At 41.3% G+C, this 18081-nt stretch overlaps 1 protein-coding gene across 2 annotated transcripts in view; it reads right to left on the reverse strand.

The window, feature by feature from the left end:
* The window catches only part of apaf1 (apoptotic peptidase activating factor 1), a 40541-nt gene that overhangs the window by 18304 nt on the left and 4156 nt on the right, over positions 1 to 18081 (reverse strand). For both annotated transcript variants that reach the window (XM_040148685.1, XM_040148693.1), the window contains exons 7-25: positions 17914 to 18045; positions 17396 to 17634; positions 16860 to 17027; positions 16526 to 16657; positions 15959 to 16072; positions 15147 to 15331; positions 14446 to 14572; positions 13907 to 14032; positions 13617 to 13757; positions 13268 to 13393; positions 12307 to 12453; positions 11019 to 11147; positions 10550 to 10675; positions 9098 to 9217; positions 8756 to 8881; positions 4613 to 4738; positions 2424 to 2555; positions 2201 to 2326; positions 165 to 290 (exon numbers count right to left, since the gene is read on the reverse strand). In XM_040148685.1, the coding sequence (XP_040004619.1) occupies positions 165 to 290; positions 2201 to 2326; positions 2424 to 2555; positions 4613 to 4738; positions 8756 to 8881; positions 9098 to 9217; positions 10550 to 10675; positions 11019 to 11147; positions 12307 to 12453; positions 13268 to 13393; positions 13617 to 13757; positions 13907 to 14032; positions 14446 to 14572; positions 15147 to 15331; positions 15959 to 16072; positions 16526 to 16657; positions 16860 to 17027; positions 17396 to 17634; positions 17914 to 18045 (2648 nt within the window). The remainder of the gene's footprint in view (positions 1 to 164; positions 291 to 2200; positions 2327 to 2423; positions 2556 to 4612; positions 4739 to 8755; positions 8882 to 9097; positions 9218 to 10549; positions 10676 to 11018; positions 11148 to 12306; positions 12454 to 13267; positions 13394 to 13616; positions 13758 to 13906; positions 14033 to 14445; positions 14573 to 15146; positions 15332 to 15958; positions 16073 to 16525; positions 16658 to 16859; positions 17028 to 17395; positions 17635 to 17913; positions 18046 to 18081) is intronic.

Genomic DNA, 18081 nt, shown 5'->3' on the forward strand with positions numbered 1-18081 from the left:
CAGCGTCCCAGCCTCTCCATTTCACCTTTTTGGATTTGGGTACTTTGCTGAGATGTGATTTCCAACAGGAAAAACAAGCCTAACGATCCTAAATTCCTAGATCAGCAACCAATAGTAAGAAATAAAAAGCTAAAGTAAATGGCTGAACTGCTTTGAACACACACCCGGATCTCTCCGTTGTCATCTCCAGTTGCGAGGCGTCGGCTGTCCCAGGAGAATCGGCAGCTTCGGACACAGTCTTGGTGGTTGCTCAGTGTGTGGACACACTGCCAGGTCTCACAGTGCCACAACTAGGAGCAGAAAGTAATGCATCAAGAAGACTGAAAAGCAGAAGTCAGTATGACAGTTGTATGTGATTTTTTTTTTTTTTTTTTTTTTTTTTTTAAATGAAATGTACACATTCTTACTTGGTTGTTGCAAAAAAAAAATAAATGTACTGGATACATTTACTTCATTTTTACACTGCATTTGAAATGTAGTGAGTGAGTGACCCTTGATTATTCAAGAGTAACCTATTCAGAAGAAGACTAAGCTACCTGCTTCTGTACTACACGGCAGCTAAATGGGTTGAACTCCCCTTGGATAGAGTGTGATATAGTGTAGATGAAATACAATTATAAAAATCATCACACAGTAGCAGTGTTTACCTGGGAATAACAGGTATTAATAATAATAAAGAAGTTTTATTCAGTCATCGCCCGTGCATGGGTGTTATGAGGACAAATAATCGTTTCAAATGCAGAGTTAATGTTGTTACAGCACTGCATAAAAATGATGAAACTGTTTATGAGTTCTCTCGCACTTTTTTTTTTTTGTCTGTTGTATTTCCCTTTTCACTTTCCTCCTATCTCCCTCCTTTCTTTCTCTTCCCATTCTTGTCTCTCTCTCTCTCTGTTTCCTCCTTAGCCTGGTTGCATCCTGTGCTGCAAAGAAAATAACACAGCTCATAATTAGACACTTCATTTGGCAGCCGGCTAACTATGTCTGCACACAAAGTCCCATTCATCTGAGGGTCAGCAGAAAAACAAAGAAAAAACAGAAAATATATGGGGACAGAGAGAGACGGATGGAGGAAAGGGAACGAGCGGAACACAACGCCCTCCCTCTTTTTGTGGTGCTCAACAAAGACACTCATGGCTGAGCTCTCCGGTTTGACCTCTAGATAGATGGAGACCGGGGACTTCGGTGTTTGTGTGTGTTTTGAGCTACCAAAGCCCCTACTCGGTCTGGAGAGCAAGGACTATGTGACTGGCTGCTAACCAGCCTCACAACACACACACACACACACACACCTCAATTATCATCTTTGCCAAATCCATAAAACACACATTCTCTCTCACTTCCATCCACAGACAGAAGCCAGATTGGCTGGCAACCCAGTGGCTGTTCTCTATAGTAAATGTCGACCAAATCCAAATTCCCGTGTGAAACTCGGTGGCAGTGGCTCTGATTCAACTGCTTTAACAAATGCCTGAGAGCGCTGCTCTGCATTGTTTCTTATGCTGGACACTCAGAAACACCAGTTGTCCTCCATGGTCGAATATTGGATGGAGAAGTACAAATCTAACTCTGAACCCACAATAATTTATGATCCAAGAAAATGAATGAAACGGAGAAGAAGCCAGTCTCAGTACAGTTTGGCTTGTCCTGTGCAGCGCAGTTCACTTTGCTGTGGATGATGAGTAGGAAAAGAAATAATTTAAGAGGTGCTTGTTGAAAAGTGCTATATCCAGGCCACTGAGTCAGTCAAAGTCAGGCCAAAGTCTAGCGCAACGGTGTTGGTAAACGGCAGCCTGGCAAAAACTCCATCCAGACACGGAGGTGGGTTGGTTGCAAGTCAGCCTGCCTGCCAGGCTGGCAGTTCAGCAGGTCCATGGGCTGCCATTTAGCCAGACTGAATGATCACTGAACGTGGGTGTAGGAGGACAGGCTGACCTGCAGCTAACTCACCAGGCCCGGGGCCAGCTGCTGCACGCTAATCTCTGAGGTCCCACGTCTCCATACCGGAGAAACCTTTAGCCTCAGATATAACTCACGGCAATGCGTCCATGTGTATATGCTGTAAGCAATAACTTTGGAAGGACGTTAGAGGGAAGATGTTGATGTCATAGGTCACGTTGTTACTGGCAGCACAAACAGATATGTCTCACCCCCTGAGTATGAGTGTGTGTATGTGTGTGCATGTGTGTAAGGGTTGAACCTTAGCAGTCTTGTCAGCAGAGGTGGTGGCGAAGAAGCATCCATCTGGTGAGACATGACAAGACAGAATGGCTCCCCGATGCGCCTCGATGTCCTGTAGCTTCTCTCCACTTTCTATGTCCCACACCTTATAGCGAACGAGGAAAAGAAGACAGAGCTTATTTAATACGCGATTTTACGGCACTATCAACCGTGTTTTGAGTGGCTACATGTCTGAGCTTCACCTTGACAGTACCGTCGAAGGACCAGGACAGCAGTCTTGTGTCGGCCGGCGAGTTGGAGAGCAGAGAGAAGCATCTGACCTGCTCTTTGTGTCCCTGAAGTACTCTGCCCTCCCCAGATTGCCACCTCCACACCTACACGGGGCACCAGAGAGAAAAAGAGGGACAAGGAATCTTTAAGCCGCTGATGCTTTTCACCTCAGCCCAATTACAATATCCACGTTTATGGAATTATGCACTTTGACATGGACTCCTGACAAGCCCAGAGAAGAGAAATTGACAAGTGCTTAAGAGCTCTCTCATACACTTTTTGAGCACTTGTTGTATTATTTCCATAAACTTCCAGTTCTGCTGACTTTCTTGGGGGAAGTTCCCATAATTTATACCATAATTTATAGCATCCTAATAGGAGTCTCAAACTTTACTGGCTTTACAGCAATTCTACTGTCTGGGTACATTGTCACTTGCATATTATGCGCTCGACATCAACTGAACTCTGCAAGGGTTCAGTGCTTAGAACTTAGCGTGGACACTGGAATGAGAATTGAAAAGTACAACTTCTCTGTTCATTCAGCAGGGGTACTGAGTGAAAATTCAGGTAATTTTCAATCTGTGTCTTCTTCTCATAAGATGTCCGCTTTAACTGTGGGTGATGGTACCTTTGCACTAGCTACCTGTGTTGTAGAAATTCGGGTAACAAATTTCAACCTGTGAGGTGGTGAGTTAGAAAGGATACAATTATGAGAATAAAATGCAAGTTCAAAAAAATTTTCATTTAAGTACCAATTGTAACTCATGTAGATACGACAGAACATAAAAGCAGTGGCAAAGATTTTGATTAGAAACCAAAACATCCTGGAAATAAAAGTAAAGAAAAAACTACTTTCCCATGGGCTTTTTCGTTTGCATAACGATGTAGTAGCCACATAGCATCCACCAATCATATGAAAGAGAGCAATGGATGGTGCAGTGTAGCCTCACATATACAGGGATATAATATTTCAGTGATCTCCTGAGTGCGGAAATGCACCTGCACAACACTGCTAATGGTACAGTAGATCACGGTATTTCACTTTGTTCTTTTCAGTGTTTTGCTTTTCCATCTTTTTGGTGTCATAGGTGCCCTGACTTTATGCTAATGCATCTGTGGAATTAGAACTCTGGAGCTGCGCATCCGTCTGCAGACTACTTGTTTTATGCCAGTGGGCAGGCACTTAAATGAGTAGAGACAGGAGTTCAGCTGAGCTCAAAGAGGGCAGGACCGACAGAATCATTCAGATCATCATGCCCTTGTGTGCAACGTTGCACCTTTCACCTCTTCTGAATAGGATCTGTCATGGGCCCAAAGGTTAGAATCCATCACCAGCTAACATCAGTGTCATCACCGGATCTCTTTACATTCACTCTGCATCTGCATTAACATCTAAATACACACTTCCATTCCCTAGCGAGCACGTCCAACAGCATGAATGTGAAAAGCTCCTGAATAAGCGACGGACGGTCAGACAAAAGTGATGGTGTAGGCAGCTGCAGCATGAATACGGAATAAGGTGCTACGCTGTTGGAGAGGGGAAAAGGACTGCAGTGGAAAGGTTTGTTGGCCAAAAGAAAAAGATGAAGAAGGAGGAGGAGGAGATGAGAGGGAAATGGGAAAAGGGAAATAAGCAACAGAGCATGAACGGTGAGGTTCTGACAGAGCGTAACCGCCCGAAGTACACACACTCACACACAAACACAGATAGTTGCACACGGTCAGCACAACAGCAGGAGGTAGATAAAGAGCTATCGAGAGCGGCATAGCTGAAGGCAAAGAGAAGGAAAAGGAAGGAGATGAGACGAAAGAAGGGGATGAAGAATGGAGAGGTGAAGAGTCCGAAAAAGAAGCTGGTAGAGCGTAACAGGTAGGGGAAGGTGAAAACGCCAGAGACCTGAAACACTGTGGGGATGAGCAATTTAGGAGAGCGGGCAGCTTTACTCAAAGTGAGGAATGGGCATGGGGGAGAAGAATAATCAATAGCAGAGAATAAAAATGGGAAGCAGGTTGGGGGAGGAAGGTAAAAGAACACGTCATGAATTAGGCAAGAGAAGATGGGGAGGATGAGGGAGAAAGTGATGGGAATAACACAAACAGGAAAACCAAGCAGAAGGAAAGAAAGAAGGAGCATAAAAAGAAGAAGGGGGGAGCCGCACACCCTAATGGTGGTGTCCTCGGAGGATGTGATAAGTGTGCCGCCGTTCTGGCTGAACTGGCAGTGCAGCACCGTCTTTGTATGTCCCAGCAGAGTGGCCAGAAGCTTCCCAGAGGGCACCTCCAACACCTGGAAGCAAGAAACAAAGGAACGTTAGCACCGCAAATATTCAAATAAACAACAAGAACTACATTATGTCTCGGGTGCAGTTTTAAGAAAAAGTAAGGCCAGTGCTCGGCCAAAAAAGAGCTCCACTGTAAGTCACATAAGGTTCACGTTGTCGAGAATATCTATGCAAGCCTCAAATGATAGCTGAGTTTGCCAAGATATACTCAGGGAGGAAAACTGCCCCAGAAAGTTTCCTAAAACATCCTGACAAAATGTCACATTTTGAGGGAGCGCATGAGGAAGGGAGAGGTGATGTGCCGCTGCTGGCTTGATGGTGATAAGGACATCAAAAAGAAAGTGGAGTTGGGGTAAAAGTATGAGCTTTGAGTGCGACCATTCAGTCCGGTCAAGACCACAGAAGGTTGCTGGGAGTCTGACAGCCTGCAGACATAACTGGGGGAGTTAGAGAACAAAACTGCTTTGATGCTCAAACGATCCAGCTCAAAGAAAAAAAAATATCATGTGTTCTCACTTGGGATTGCTGCTTCTGCATAAAACCCTGTTATAATATGCCCTTGGGTTGAGAAACTTTCACAGACTATTTAATGCTGGTTTCGAGAGAGATGGAAGATTTTGTGACATCCTTAAAAAAGTTGACCTGTTGGTATTAACACTCCAGTCCAGGGACTTCCGGAAGTCCTAGATGGGGGTCCAGGGAGGTCCCTACCGAAACGTGAAAGCTTTTAGCCACATTAGCGATATGGCAACAGAGAAGGTAATGACAGTCTGTTTGCTGGTTACTTTGGTCTAGACTGAAAAATCTCGACAACTAGTTGTTGGATTTACAGTCATGGTTTCCAGAGGTTGTGTCCTAATGACTTGGAGACTTCTTCTCTAGCCACTTTGGGGTTTTTCGTTAAATGTTTTGATAACTGTTAGATGGATTTCCATCAACTTCGGTTCCAGACATTCATATCTCACTCAGGATAAATTGCATTAACACTGCTTATCTATTATCTTTTAATCTATTGCCATCATCAGGTCAAAATTTTATTTTGTGTAATACTTAGGTTTATGACCAAATACATGCTAAAATAATGATATTCCCAACAGTCTACTGTGTATTTGGTACTAATTAGCAAATGTTAGCATGCTAACACACTGAACTAAGATGGGAATCATAATAACATTATATCTGCTAATAATTTTTTTTGTACAGAGATGAGTAACAGAAGTTAATTTAACAATATGAACTCATTCTGCTTATCAAAGACCACTACAAAGAAGGCCAATAAAGGGATTATGAGGTGAAACATTTAGGTTATAGCTGCAACTGTAAAATCTACCTTGAAAAAAAAACTGTAAAAACTTCTATTCTTCATTAAACATCTGGAGGAAAAAAAAAAAAAAAAAAAAATCAAATTTAGCTTTGCTTCAGTTGGGTCTGCAACTTTAGAAACTTCATTAACAATAAATTGCTGAAAGTCATACAAATTCCATAACTGGAGAGCACAAATGAAATTCAAAACAGGGAACAAATAAAACTAAATACTGTAAGTAAAGCGCAACCTTATCTTCAGTCCAGCACTACACCTGTAGTTTTGAAAGTATAAAAGAAAGGCCGGTGACACTTGGGATTTTACCAGGCACTAAAATATTAACATCTCAGGAGGACAGGGTTGAAATGTCTGAGCAGAACAAGCCTCGGGGCATGCCAACCATGTTTGCCAAGCTCTAAGCACTGAGACGCAAGTTTCAAAGCCTGCGAGAGGACGCCTTGGCAAGCTTTACACATCCAGCTGAAGTATTTCTGGGAATGTTGCAGTAAGGCAAATCCCTGAGGGTGTTCGGTAAAAAAAATATTAACAAATATAAAAGCAGGCTAATGTAAAGAGAAAAGACTTGTTTTAAATAACACTGCCAAAGGACTAAACACGCCGCTGATGCATTACAGAACTCATATAAAGTCAAAACAAAACATGAATAAAAGTGCTGAAGGAATGAGCTGGGTAGTGTCGAGGCTGGTCCTGCATGATGAGCTGTGACTACTGACGCATACAGTTATGACAATAATCTGCCTATTCGGTTATTCGTCCTAAAAAGCCCTTTGAAAAAGTAATTAAACACACGAACAAGCGCCTAATGACTCTGGAACGCTTCGACGTACAAACACGTGCACACGGGCGTTACACTTTCCCTACCACACCTGCACGCTGCCTGTGCTCAGCCCTAGAGCAACGCCCCTGTATGAGGGAACACACGGTGACTTTCTGTTTTCTCCTGCACATCTGTCATAAAGATGTCAACATTCACACATTAGCAGAACAAAGCTGGTATGTCAGACTGACTGGCACTAGGAGCTGAGAGTCCTACACAGAAGCCGATGAATTATCAGTAATTTTTCCTCCAGTAAACTGGTTGTAAATAAGCCCAGATGAGGGACGAGAGAATGATTGCCTTCCCCTGCAGCATCCGGCAGCACCGAGAACACCTCCAGCTAGCACCGGGGCTCCACCTTGTGCTAGCTCGGGGGACTACAACAGCAAAAGCTGTGTGGACTCCCTGAGGATTAAAAGCACTTAAAATGTATCTAAATCTGCTGTTGGGGGTAACTGATAAAGTATAAAACACCAAATGAAACGTTCAATGTGCAATCTGGCTTAATAGCATTCTCAACTGATCAGGATATACAACAAGGATTACAAATTTAGATATCTCAAAAAGGATGTGAAGAATTGGCTGCAGCATTTTGGCGCACTTTTTCCATTGGTAGGCGGTTGCTGTAGTTTTAAGAACTCAGATCACTAACCATCTGTGCTCTTTTAAGTCCTTTTTTTGTGCAATAAACCTCCGCTCGCAAATTTCTGGGTCCAGGAGACAAGAGGAGAGACAGATGAAGGGGCCAGAGAAGAGCTGTAATTAACATCATTAACCATGTATTCATTAAGACTGCAGGACCTCTTAATTAATTGGAGTTGCTCTCTGCTGTAGGGCGCTGGCCTGGCCACATCACAGCTGCGTCAGGGGGACTGCGAGTGAGTAACTAAGTGTTTGTGTTTTAATATAGGACAGGAACTCTCAGGGATGTCCTCTATCAATCGCCACATGTGCAGAAAACGCAACAGACACATCCATTCACATCCACACACCTGCCACGATGCAGACTAGGGCCTCATTCTCTGCCTGCAGGGTGACAGCGCTAATGTCAGGTCTCATGACTTAACATGACCCTGAAAAACACCTCCTTCAGCAACCTGGATTCTAGAAATGTGATTGTTTGCTTAATTATGAATGGCGCTTTTTGCACTTTTAAATTGTTTTCATTAAAAGGAACAGAAAAGACTCCAGGAACCACAACTTGTAGGATTTAGATTTCTGTTTTCTCTCTGTTTTTGTACAAATTAAATAACAAGATATAGCATGTTAATTAGTATCTTAAAAAGGGATGGTAGGGGAATCCAAGCAAAGCAAATCGTCTCTTGGCAGTTTCATATTTAGTGGACAGATATGAGAATGGTATTGTCTTCAGCATCTGACTCTGGGCAAGAAAGCGACAAGCAAATTATTCCCAGATAAGTCCCACTAACGACATACTGACTTGTATAATTTTCCCACTTATTAAAAAATTGTGAGAATATTTGGCAGTGGAATGAATTAGGGCTGCACCTAAGGATTATTTTCATTATCGATTAATCATCAGATTTTTTTTTGATTGTTTGTTTAGTCTGTCCTAATTGCCTGTCATAATTTTCCAGAGATCAATGTGAAGTGTTTGTTTTCTTTGACCAACAGTACAAAACACCAACAATATCAATTTTACAATTATATTTTTCACAAGTTGGACCCAGCAAAAGTACATTATTTTTCCTTTTCCAGTTCTCAAAACAGCTTCTTTTCTATTGATTGATTAATGGATTAAATGACTGATCCTTTCAGCACTGGCACGAAGTGTTTAAATAATGTGTTTACCACCCTGTCACGGACAGACTGACAAAAGAGGAAACACATAGATACTGTACTTCAGCATGTGTTCTCTACCTGTACAGTGCCATCCTCTTGGCCCAGAGCCACCACAGAGGGCTGCCTGCACATACAGGTACACCGGATCCTGGACGACTTCTCTTCTGACTGGAACAGCACTGATCCCATCCTGCCATCACGTACCTCACTCACACACACACACACACACACACACACACACACACACACACACACACACACACAGTTTTACATGGCAACCTGCTACAATATATGGGCATAGTGCAGTCAGACATGTCTGCACTTGCTCTCACACTCAAAGAAACATTCCAGCTTCACATTCCTGCTTCAACTAGCCGACTGCCTTTTATTTATTCTTTCAAGGCCCTGTCCTCGACTCACCTGCAGTCTGTTGCAGTTGTCCGCAGCTGATACAATGATATCTTCATCATTGAAGAGAACGTCAGAGTCTCTTTTCAGGCAGACAGCTGAGGTGGTGTGAACCTTCTTAGTTTCCCATAGCTACAAAACAAGAAACACAAGAAATGTTAAGTCTGAGTGGAATTTATCGTGGACTTCCAGTGAAAGAGCAAAAGACCACAATGCATTTCACTTTTCTTGTGTTTGTTCTCTTATATTACTTCTTTGTAACCTGAATTTACACACAGGAGCTGACCATGGGTAAGAAAGCCTTGGCATTGCATTAGTTTACATAAGCACTGTTGCTCCTTATTTGTTTTTTTGGTGACTTTTCATCATTATGCTGGAGAGACAGACTGGGAATAACTTGTCTGTCGCAATAAATAAGTCATCATATTTATCTGTCACATGAATTTCCAGTTGGCTCGTCAAGCCAAGGTTATTCTTAGGGTATAACAGCTCAAACAAACACACTGGAGATTCTTGGTTAATTTCCTTTTCTCTTGCGGAGTATATACCAGGCTAGGTGGGGCTTTTCTTTTTTTCGTGTGATAGAGGCTTATAACTGCGTCACTTTAAGCCACCTTTCCTCCAGATAAGGAGAAAATGTGCACTCAAGCCTTATTAGTTGTTCTGCTGAGGCTGGTTTTAGTTGCTGTTGGGATGAGTGTGGGGAGGCAGTAGAGCCGCCTCGAAGGTCATGTTTAGCTCACAGATACCTGCTTGCCACCAAAATAATATCGTAAACTCGGGTGGAATGGAAAATCTATGTCATCGTAAGTTGTACTTACAGAATGTTCTGTCGCAGCTCTAGTTTTTCATTTACGTTGTTAAGGCCAGTGTATTGACCACCTTGATATAAAACGGTAACTGTAAAGGCCATGAATTCCATCTTAATAGGCTAAACTGCAGAAAGATTTCATAAGATTGTTTTTGTAATTGTCACTGACTGTTTTCAGGCTGTCTATGCTTGTATTGCTTTGTTTAAGGGAGCAATGAGTCAGGACAAATCAGTTAAGAATTCATGTTTATATAACCTTAGTTACAGTGAAAAGAGCCTAAAGCAAGTCAAGGCAACACCTACACAGAATTCCAGCTTTTCAGTCTCTTTCATAACACATCATACAGTAGCCGTTTATTCTTTACTTACAGTATATTGTGGCCTAAAATGGTTGGTATACAATGTTTTCATTCACACACAATCAGGTTAAGACAAAATCTTTGCAGCAAAAGCTACAACATAATTCCTGAGCACTCCTCACTAGGGGCTGATACTTAACAGCTGGCAGGGGAAGTATAATTACTCAGCTTCTGATGTTCAGTGTTAGCATGACTTTGATTTTACTGTCGCGAGAGGTAATTAGAACAATACGGAGAGTATCTGTGCAAGCTCACACACTAATGTGAATATTACACACACTTAGTCAGTCTTACCCTGACAGTCTGGTCGTCAGAGCAGGAGAGCAGCTGTGAGCCGTCAAGAGAGAACTGAACACGCTGGACCCAACTCAGGTGCCCACTGCAGTCAGCCATCTTTTTATCGGCCTCCAGGTCCCACAGCTGGAAGACACACACACGCACACAAAAACTATTATACTCTTTTTCAGGTCCAGACACAGAAGAATTGGATTTATATTTTTTCATTTTTCTTCCAGATCATTAATGGCCAGAGTTTCATAAAAGGTTCAATTACAAATCAGCCACATGGCAAACAAAGACAGTGAGTAAGAGAAGGAGGGAAATAAAGAATTATAACTAATATAGTTTTGCCATATTAGAAAAACAGCATGTATTATTTAAAACAATATAATACAATACAATTCAAAATCTGGAATCAAGTATGATTTATTGTGTACTCTGTGCTCTACAGACATTTTTTAACATATCAGAACCTGTGTTATACCTCTACAGCGTAGTTTGAGAATGCAATGGCCAGCAAGTTACTGGTAGGACAGGCGTGACAGTATTGCACTGTGCTCAGACGATTCGTTCTGATCTCCAACAACATCTCCGACGTCTCCACATCAAACACCTGAGAAACGGCAACACACAGACAACAAATCAGTGTCTACTCTGCCCTTGCAGTTGGTCATAATGTATTTAAAACGCTGCCATAACTGTACATGCATCATTTTAAATAAGAAGCTTCAGTAGAAAAATAACTGTTGTGTTGCTTTTCCCCAATACGCACTGTCGCAACACTGCAATAATTTAAGAACCAGTTATTTTATATAGTTAATCTAGATTCACCAACCTTTTAATGGAATAAAGACAATATATCTATTATATTATATTACATTATTTTGTATTATCATTGAAGCCAATAAGAATATCAGTATTTGAGCACCAAAAACCTTTTCAATAAGGATACCTTAAATTTGGTTGTACAAGAATTGTGACTAAGATATGTACTGAATGGGACATTTTACAGCTGTAAAATCGACTTGTCAGTGTTCCCCAGTGGAAAAACTATGTAATGGAGACACTATCCAAATGACATCAAACATATGTTTGGCATTTTTGTATGCTGATACCAATATGTCTGTAATAAGCTAAGATCAGCAGTCAATATCTGGCATACCAATGTATTGGTGGGGTCTACGATATATTCACATAAATCCATTATGTATTGTGCACAATTTGTATTGGATCATGAAAAAAACAAAACAAAAAAACAGTCCTCTTGTGCCTAAACATTTATACAAGCAGCAAACTTGCATCATTATAGTTTCCTTTTCTTCCCCTTAAAGCCAGAAAAACAAGCTCAGACATCTCTGCGGTGTTTGCGTTGCTTCCCGGAATAAGAACGAATGAGGACGTAGAGGACACAGACTGATTGCAGGACAAGACTGACTGATTTTGGAAAGCTCAGGAGAGGAGGGGCTGCTCACATTTACAACCAGGACACACACTCTTTAGACTCTCTAGAAGACAAACTCACAAACAGCCTCTCTTTCCTGTCTCTCTTTAATGGAATATCATACCAACAACGACTGAACTTTGTGGTGCTGGATCTGTACGGCTGAGACGTGTAGGACAAGACAGATCCACATCCAAACCATTTACACCCTCTTTACCACATGTTCAGCACTGCCCACACAACAACACACTACAGCAAACAATATTATGCATCTCTACTCCTTAAAATATGAATATGAATATAGCCTTTCAAACAAATGTTCAGCGCTCACCAAAACAGCGTTCCTGGCAGCGCATATGATACGTTTGCCATCGGCGGTCCAGGTGCTGCACTTGACAAGGACCTCTTCATCGCTCTCTGTAAACATGCTGCTCACGTTGATCGTCTTCCACTCATTGGCAGATGACACCTGAAAAAGCTGCATTAACACAGCGACACACAAAAGCACACACACAGGTTGGAGCACGTCAGCACGGAATAAGACCTAAAAGTACCCTAGCTTCAAAGCATCTGTGAACACAAACCTATGTATAATGTTTAGAAATATAGTATATTTTTAAAGAGTTTAAAGAAGGTGCCTTTTTGGATTCTCAGAAGTGATTCCCTGTGATCCCTCTAGTGGTGTCAACATCCTTATTTAACTAAACACTAGTAATAAGAGGTGTATTCACAATATCTTATGAACAAGCACAAACCAAAGACATATTAGATAGTCACCATACTTAAAAGCTATTATTCTATTGGTCAGATGTAGAATAAAGAGAGTAACTGTGCATCTTTTATTTATTTATTTCTTCTGTTTTTCTGCTTTTCTTCATTTTAGGGGGCTTATTTAACTTTGTAATTAAAATTGGGGCAGATTGCGACTTGTGCTGTGCTGATATACCTGTAATTATTTGTTTCTTTATAAAAAACAGTTTGGAAAATTTTGAGTAGAAAAGAACTAAATCGATCACATAAGGACATACGTTCTCAATCCAACAATGCAAAGCGAAGAAAAGTGTTTTAAAATTGGCATACATTTTTTAGTCTCTGATACTAAAACTGCTGTACAGCACCAGTATCGTAGTAGACTTTTTTTACTGCCAAAACCAGTAACTGAAAAGTTTTTTTGCACTGATGTTACAAATAACAATAAATATGGCACGATGCATCTGACTCTCATAAATCATGCACAGTTTAAAGTGCATGGAAAGGACAGCTTTACAAGTATCTAGTTTGATGGCACTCACCTTAACAGTGCCGTCGTTGGAAGAAGTGGACACATAGGTGTCATCGGGGGAGAAACAACAGTGGTTGACTGGCTCAAAGTGGCCAAACATGGTGTTCTGGGAGGATGGCTTGTTGAGGTTCCACACCTACTGAAACAGAGAAATACAACGAGAAAGAGAGAGAGAGAGAGAGAGAGAGAGAGAGAGATGAACAAAGGAAAAAAAGAGATAGGAGCAGAGAAAGAATTAGAAACAACAAACAAGTTGCCTGTTGTAACAAGTAGTACATGAACTTACAATAATTTACATTTCTCCCTAATGCCTATATATGGTTATTTTACTTTTTTTGTGCAATGTACGACCCGCACACCTTGACATTCAAGAACTTGTCGTTGGAGCAGGTGGCCAGGAGGAGGTGTCGTCTCGTGTTTGTAAACTGACAGTGATTGACCTGCTCTTCGTGCTCCTCCGCAAAGACCCTCAGCAGCATGGCTCGGTCCACATTCCACACCTTGGAGACACACCGTTTCAAGAATTTTAGGATAAAATGACAGAGAAATGACTTTTTTTTCCAGTCTAACATTAGTATGTACTTTATTTGCCTGTTTGTTGTTGTAATCAGGTTGGTTGTAATGCACAACCGGAGCGTTATCTGCTTACTTTTACTTTCCTGTCACTGGAGCAGGTTGCTAGGAGACGGTCGTCGGGGGAGAAGGCACAGCAGAGCACCTCATCGTCGTGGGCCTGGATCTCTTTGAGCTTCTCGCCTGAGGTGCTTTTAAACACCTGAGCACACAGGTACAAGTACAGCAGTTACATGAAAATTCAAACATGCAGTATAAGTACTAAGTTACTCATTAGGACCACAACTTTAGTTTAGCTTCACTTCCGGATTCAAAAGTCTGAAAGTTCACTGTTAATGTGGATAATTTTGGAGTGAATGACTGCTCAATGATTATACATTTTTGCTATTACATTTGTTTTTTCTTAGTTGTTGCCCAGGACAAAGAGTATTCTGACAGCAATGTTGAATTTCCTTTTTTTTTTTTTAAATAAATAGACCTCTGGCCTTAAAAGTGGATTGCTCTTCAATATTTCCAGTATTTTGTCTCCATGGAAACTATTTCACAATTTTACACATACGCACACGGACACACATATTCACAAGTACACTCGAAGAAGCACGTCTGCTTTGATACCTTGAGCGTCTTGCTGGCTCCACAGGTGGCGATCTTGGCTCCATCGTGGGAGAAGCAGGCAGAGTAGATGGAGCCCTGGTGGGGGTGGATCACCAGACGGGACAGACACTTCACACTGCTCTTATTCCTGGACCAAAAAACAAACAAACAAACAAACAAACAAACAAAAAAAACACACACACACACACACACACACACACACACACACACACACATGAAGGACAGTCCAAACTAGGATACACAGTCTAAGATCACCAGCAACAATTTTAAAGCAGCAAGAGCTACCAATAAGGACAAAACATTCTACTTGTTAAGGGTAGTAGAAAAATGTTGTAATAGATGTTTTAAATCCAAGTATAACATTGAGTTGAATGCATTTATCCCACAAAAGTCCCTTTAAATGAATGATTTGATGCTACTGCATTAGTCCATTTCAGATGCAGTAACTGCACGTGTAGCACGTGAAAATGAATAAAAAACTGCATGTTATTAGTGTATTATCTATCTATCTATCTATCTATCTATCTATCTATAAAAACTGCAGAAATCTTCTACGTAACTGTGCGCACAGTTTGTAGCAAAAAAAGGGAATTACGGCTGATCTATAGATGCACAACAAGGTCGAAGTATTACTTTTTGTCTTCATTGTTTGAACAGTTACACATCAAACACCATATTAAATCATTTGCTTGCTTGCGTACAGCCAGTCAAAGTAGAGTCCCCCTGTGCTGACCCGGTCCTGTGCCTGCAGCAGAGCCTGTCTGTAGACCTCGGAGGTGTGTGGCTGAGACAAGGCAAGCTGCACCACATCAGGGAAAGGACGCTGTTCCAGCCGGTGGCCGTTCAGGGACAGAAACTCCTGGAACTGACTGCGCACGTCACTGTGCTGGGAGGATAGAAAAAAAACAAGCGCACTTCAGTCCACTCTATAGGGCATATTAAAGGGAAACTACACAAGACTTGTTTCCTGTCATTAGGACAACTATTCTCCATAAAGGACTCCAAAGGCAGACGTTTAAGCTTTGAATAATTACTTGATCTCAACACATAATTTTGTGTAACGATAATGTTTATTCCCTCTTCCATATTTGTCACCCTAACCCTGATGTTTTGCGCTAATCCTCTTCTTTGCCCCACCTAACCTTGCAAAATTGGAAAGGCACCAGGGGACAGCCAAAATATGGAAGGGGCAGAAAAATGTATCACTGTAAAGCAGATCATGAAAACCAAGGAAAAATAATAGAGGGACACACTTTTTTATTTAATTCGCAAAGTTTCATGGAGAGGGCAAGAAAGACAGATTGACTTTATAGCTGCATTTTCCCTGAGGGGGGGAGGTTTACTTATTATTATTCATATATTTTACATTTCACATTTTAATGAAGGAGAATGGCTGATACCGTTACCTTCTATCACTTTAATCATCTAGTGACAATGGAAAATCAGCAGCTAACACACACAGTAGCCAAATGTGCTTTGTTTCATCCATAGTAAAGTTCTGTTATCTGCTGACCTCTTTGTCCAGAATTGGTCCGTACTCCACATAGTCATTGATGAGGTGGGCTGGACCCATTATCTGGGCCTTGATGCTGACCCAATCCAGAGAAAACATGAGGGAGTAGAGCTCCTAGACAGAAGAGAGCAAGGCACCATGAAACAGAAAGACAGAGTGACAATCGTGGTGAGCAAAAGAGGAAGACAGAAAGACGCTGTTGTCAGTTCTCTGTCATGTAGAGTGGCTGTCCATATCTAAAAACAGGGCATGTGCACAAGTGTAGGCCTGGGCCTGCTTTTGAATTAATGTTCAGTAAAATGAACTGTGGTCCACTGTAATGCAGTACATCAGAAAAAATCTTTACACATACCTAAGTCAATAACTTTTTACAACTCTTTTTTTTTTTTTTTAGCTTTGAAGCACAATTATCACTAGTTATTCAGTTTTGTAACATGATTACACAAAACAATATTGCCTAGATATGATTCCTCTAGGGGGAGGCTAAAATATTGTACAGTATTCACCTGCATGCATGCATGCGTGTGTGCGTGTGTGCGTGTGTGTGTGTGTGTGTGTGTGTGTTACCTGAGAAAGGTTGGCTTTGGCCATGTGGTAGGTCAAATATCTGATCCAATAAAGACATTCCTCATCTCCTGAGATGGGAGGACCATCTCTGTAGTGATACTGATACTGACGTACCACTTTAGCGTGAAGGCTCTGAAATTGATTAAAGTATTTATTAATTTTTAATTGTTAATGATTTAACTATACCCGCTTTGTGTTATGCTTACCAACACCTCTTAGCTGTTCTGAAGCCACTGCTGTAAATCAGATGACATGGCCTCTTAACACTTCTTGCTTAATTGACAAAGCTGGCCACTTAACAAAAAGACTGAAAACCAACAGCTTGAGAACTCACCTCGAGCTGGGTGCGGTTCTGCTCCACCAGGAAGTCCAGCTGAAGGTCATGGAGGTAATACAGGTAGGGTTTATTGTTACTGTCCACAAAAAGCAGAGATTTGTTGACAAACTCCTCGAGAATGTCCTCCACCTCCTCCGGCTCAAGGTCCCACAGAACAGACAGCACCTGGGAGAAGGAATAACATTGTTTTCCTTTGTAATCTTTGGGTGATGGGAGTCCGTTGCCTTATTTTTCTGTACAAGAGAATATTGGGATAATGTCCAAATACTGGAACATAGTGGGATGTTTTAAGTATTATTTTTAGTAGCAAAATGCAACTTGTATAGATTTCTACTCCAAGACCACAGAGAGACACCTCTGTAAACATTTGTAAGGCCAATTATGATACTTTTTTTGTTCATATGATACTGTTGTAATGTAAAGAAACAAAAAAACAACACAAAATTAAGTGCTTCAAATTATATCACATATTTTATAATATAAAATAATGAGCCAACAGAGTCACTTCAAACACTCTCGTTGTGTAGCCAAACCTTGGCAGGGATTTTAATGTCTTTTTCTAGCACAGTGAGGTCCTTGTAGAGCTCTCGATGTTCATCAGGCAGGACCTCAATGCTCGCAGCCATGGCCTGGTCCAGGGCGTCATAGTCATAAGACGATGATTTCCGTATACGCTTGAACTGCTTCTGCTGCAGCTGGCGGAGGTAGTAATGCCACCGGTTGGGTTTCTCTTTGAGCAGAGCCCCGATCAAGGACACCACCAGAGGGGAGCCTGACATGGCGCCACAGAGAAGCAGAAAAATGCATGTGTTAAGGCACAATTTTTGAGATGTGAATCTGCAAGAGGACCACACAACAACTAAGTCTACATTACTAATATTTTCAGATAAAGATTCATTTAGATCACCAAATAATTGGAAATGCAGAATTTAGTCAGGTTTTTTTTTTCTTTTATAGTCCTATTTGAAAAATTAATTATTTTTAATACATGATATTTATATCATGAAACAAAATTACAGATTGCATGTACGGTACGTTTCAGTTTACAGACCTTTACACTCTCTGACAATGCTGCGAGCTTCCTCGGGTAGTCCTTGCAGTTTAGTTTTAGTGTACAGAGCGAGGATCTCCAGTCCTTTGTTTTCATCCAGACCACTTTCCACTTCCACCTCATATTTAGCACCTACAAAATAAAAGCACACAATTTGTTTTTCCAGTG

The sequence above is a fragment of the Xiphias gladius genome, chromosome 2, assembly GCF_016859285.1.
Source record: "Xiphias gladius isolate SHS-SW01 ecotype Sanya breed wild chromosome 2, ASM1685928v1, whole genome shotgun sequence".
Lineage (NCBI taxonomy): Eukaryota > Metazoa > Chordata > Actinopteri > Istiophoriformes > Xiphiidae > Xiphias > Xiphias gladius.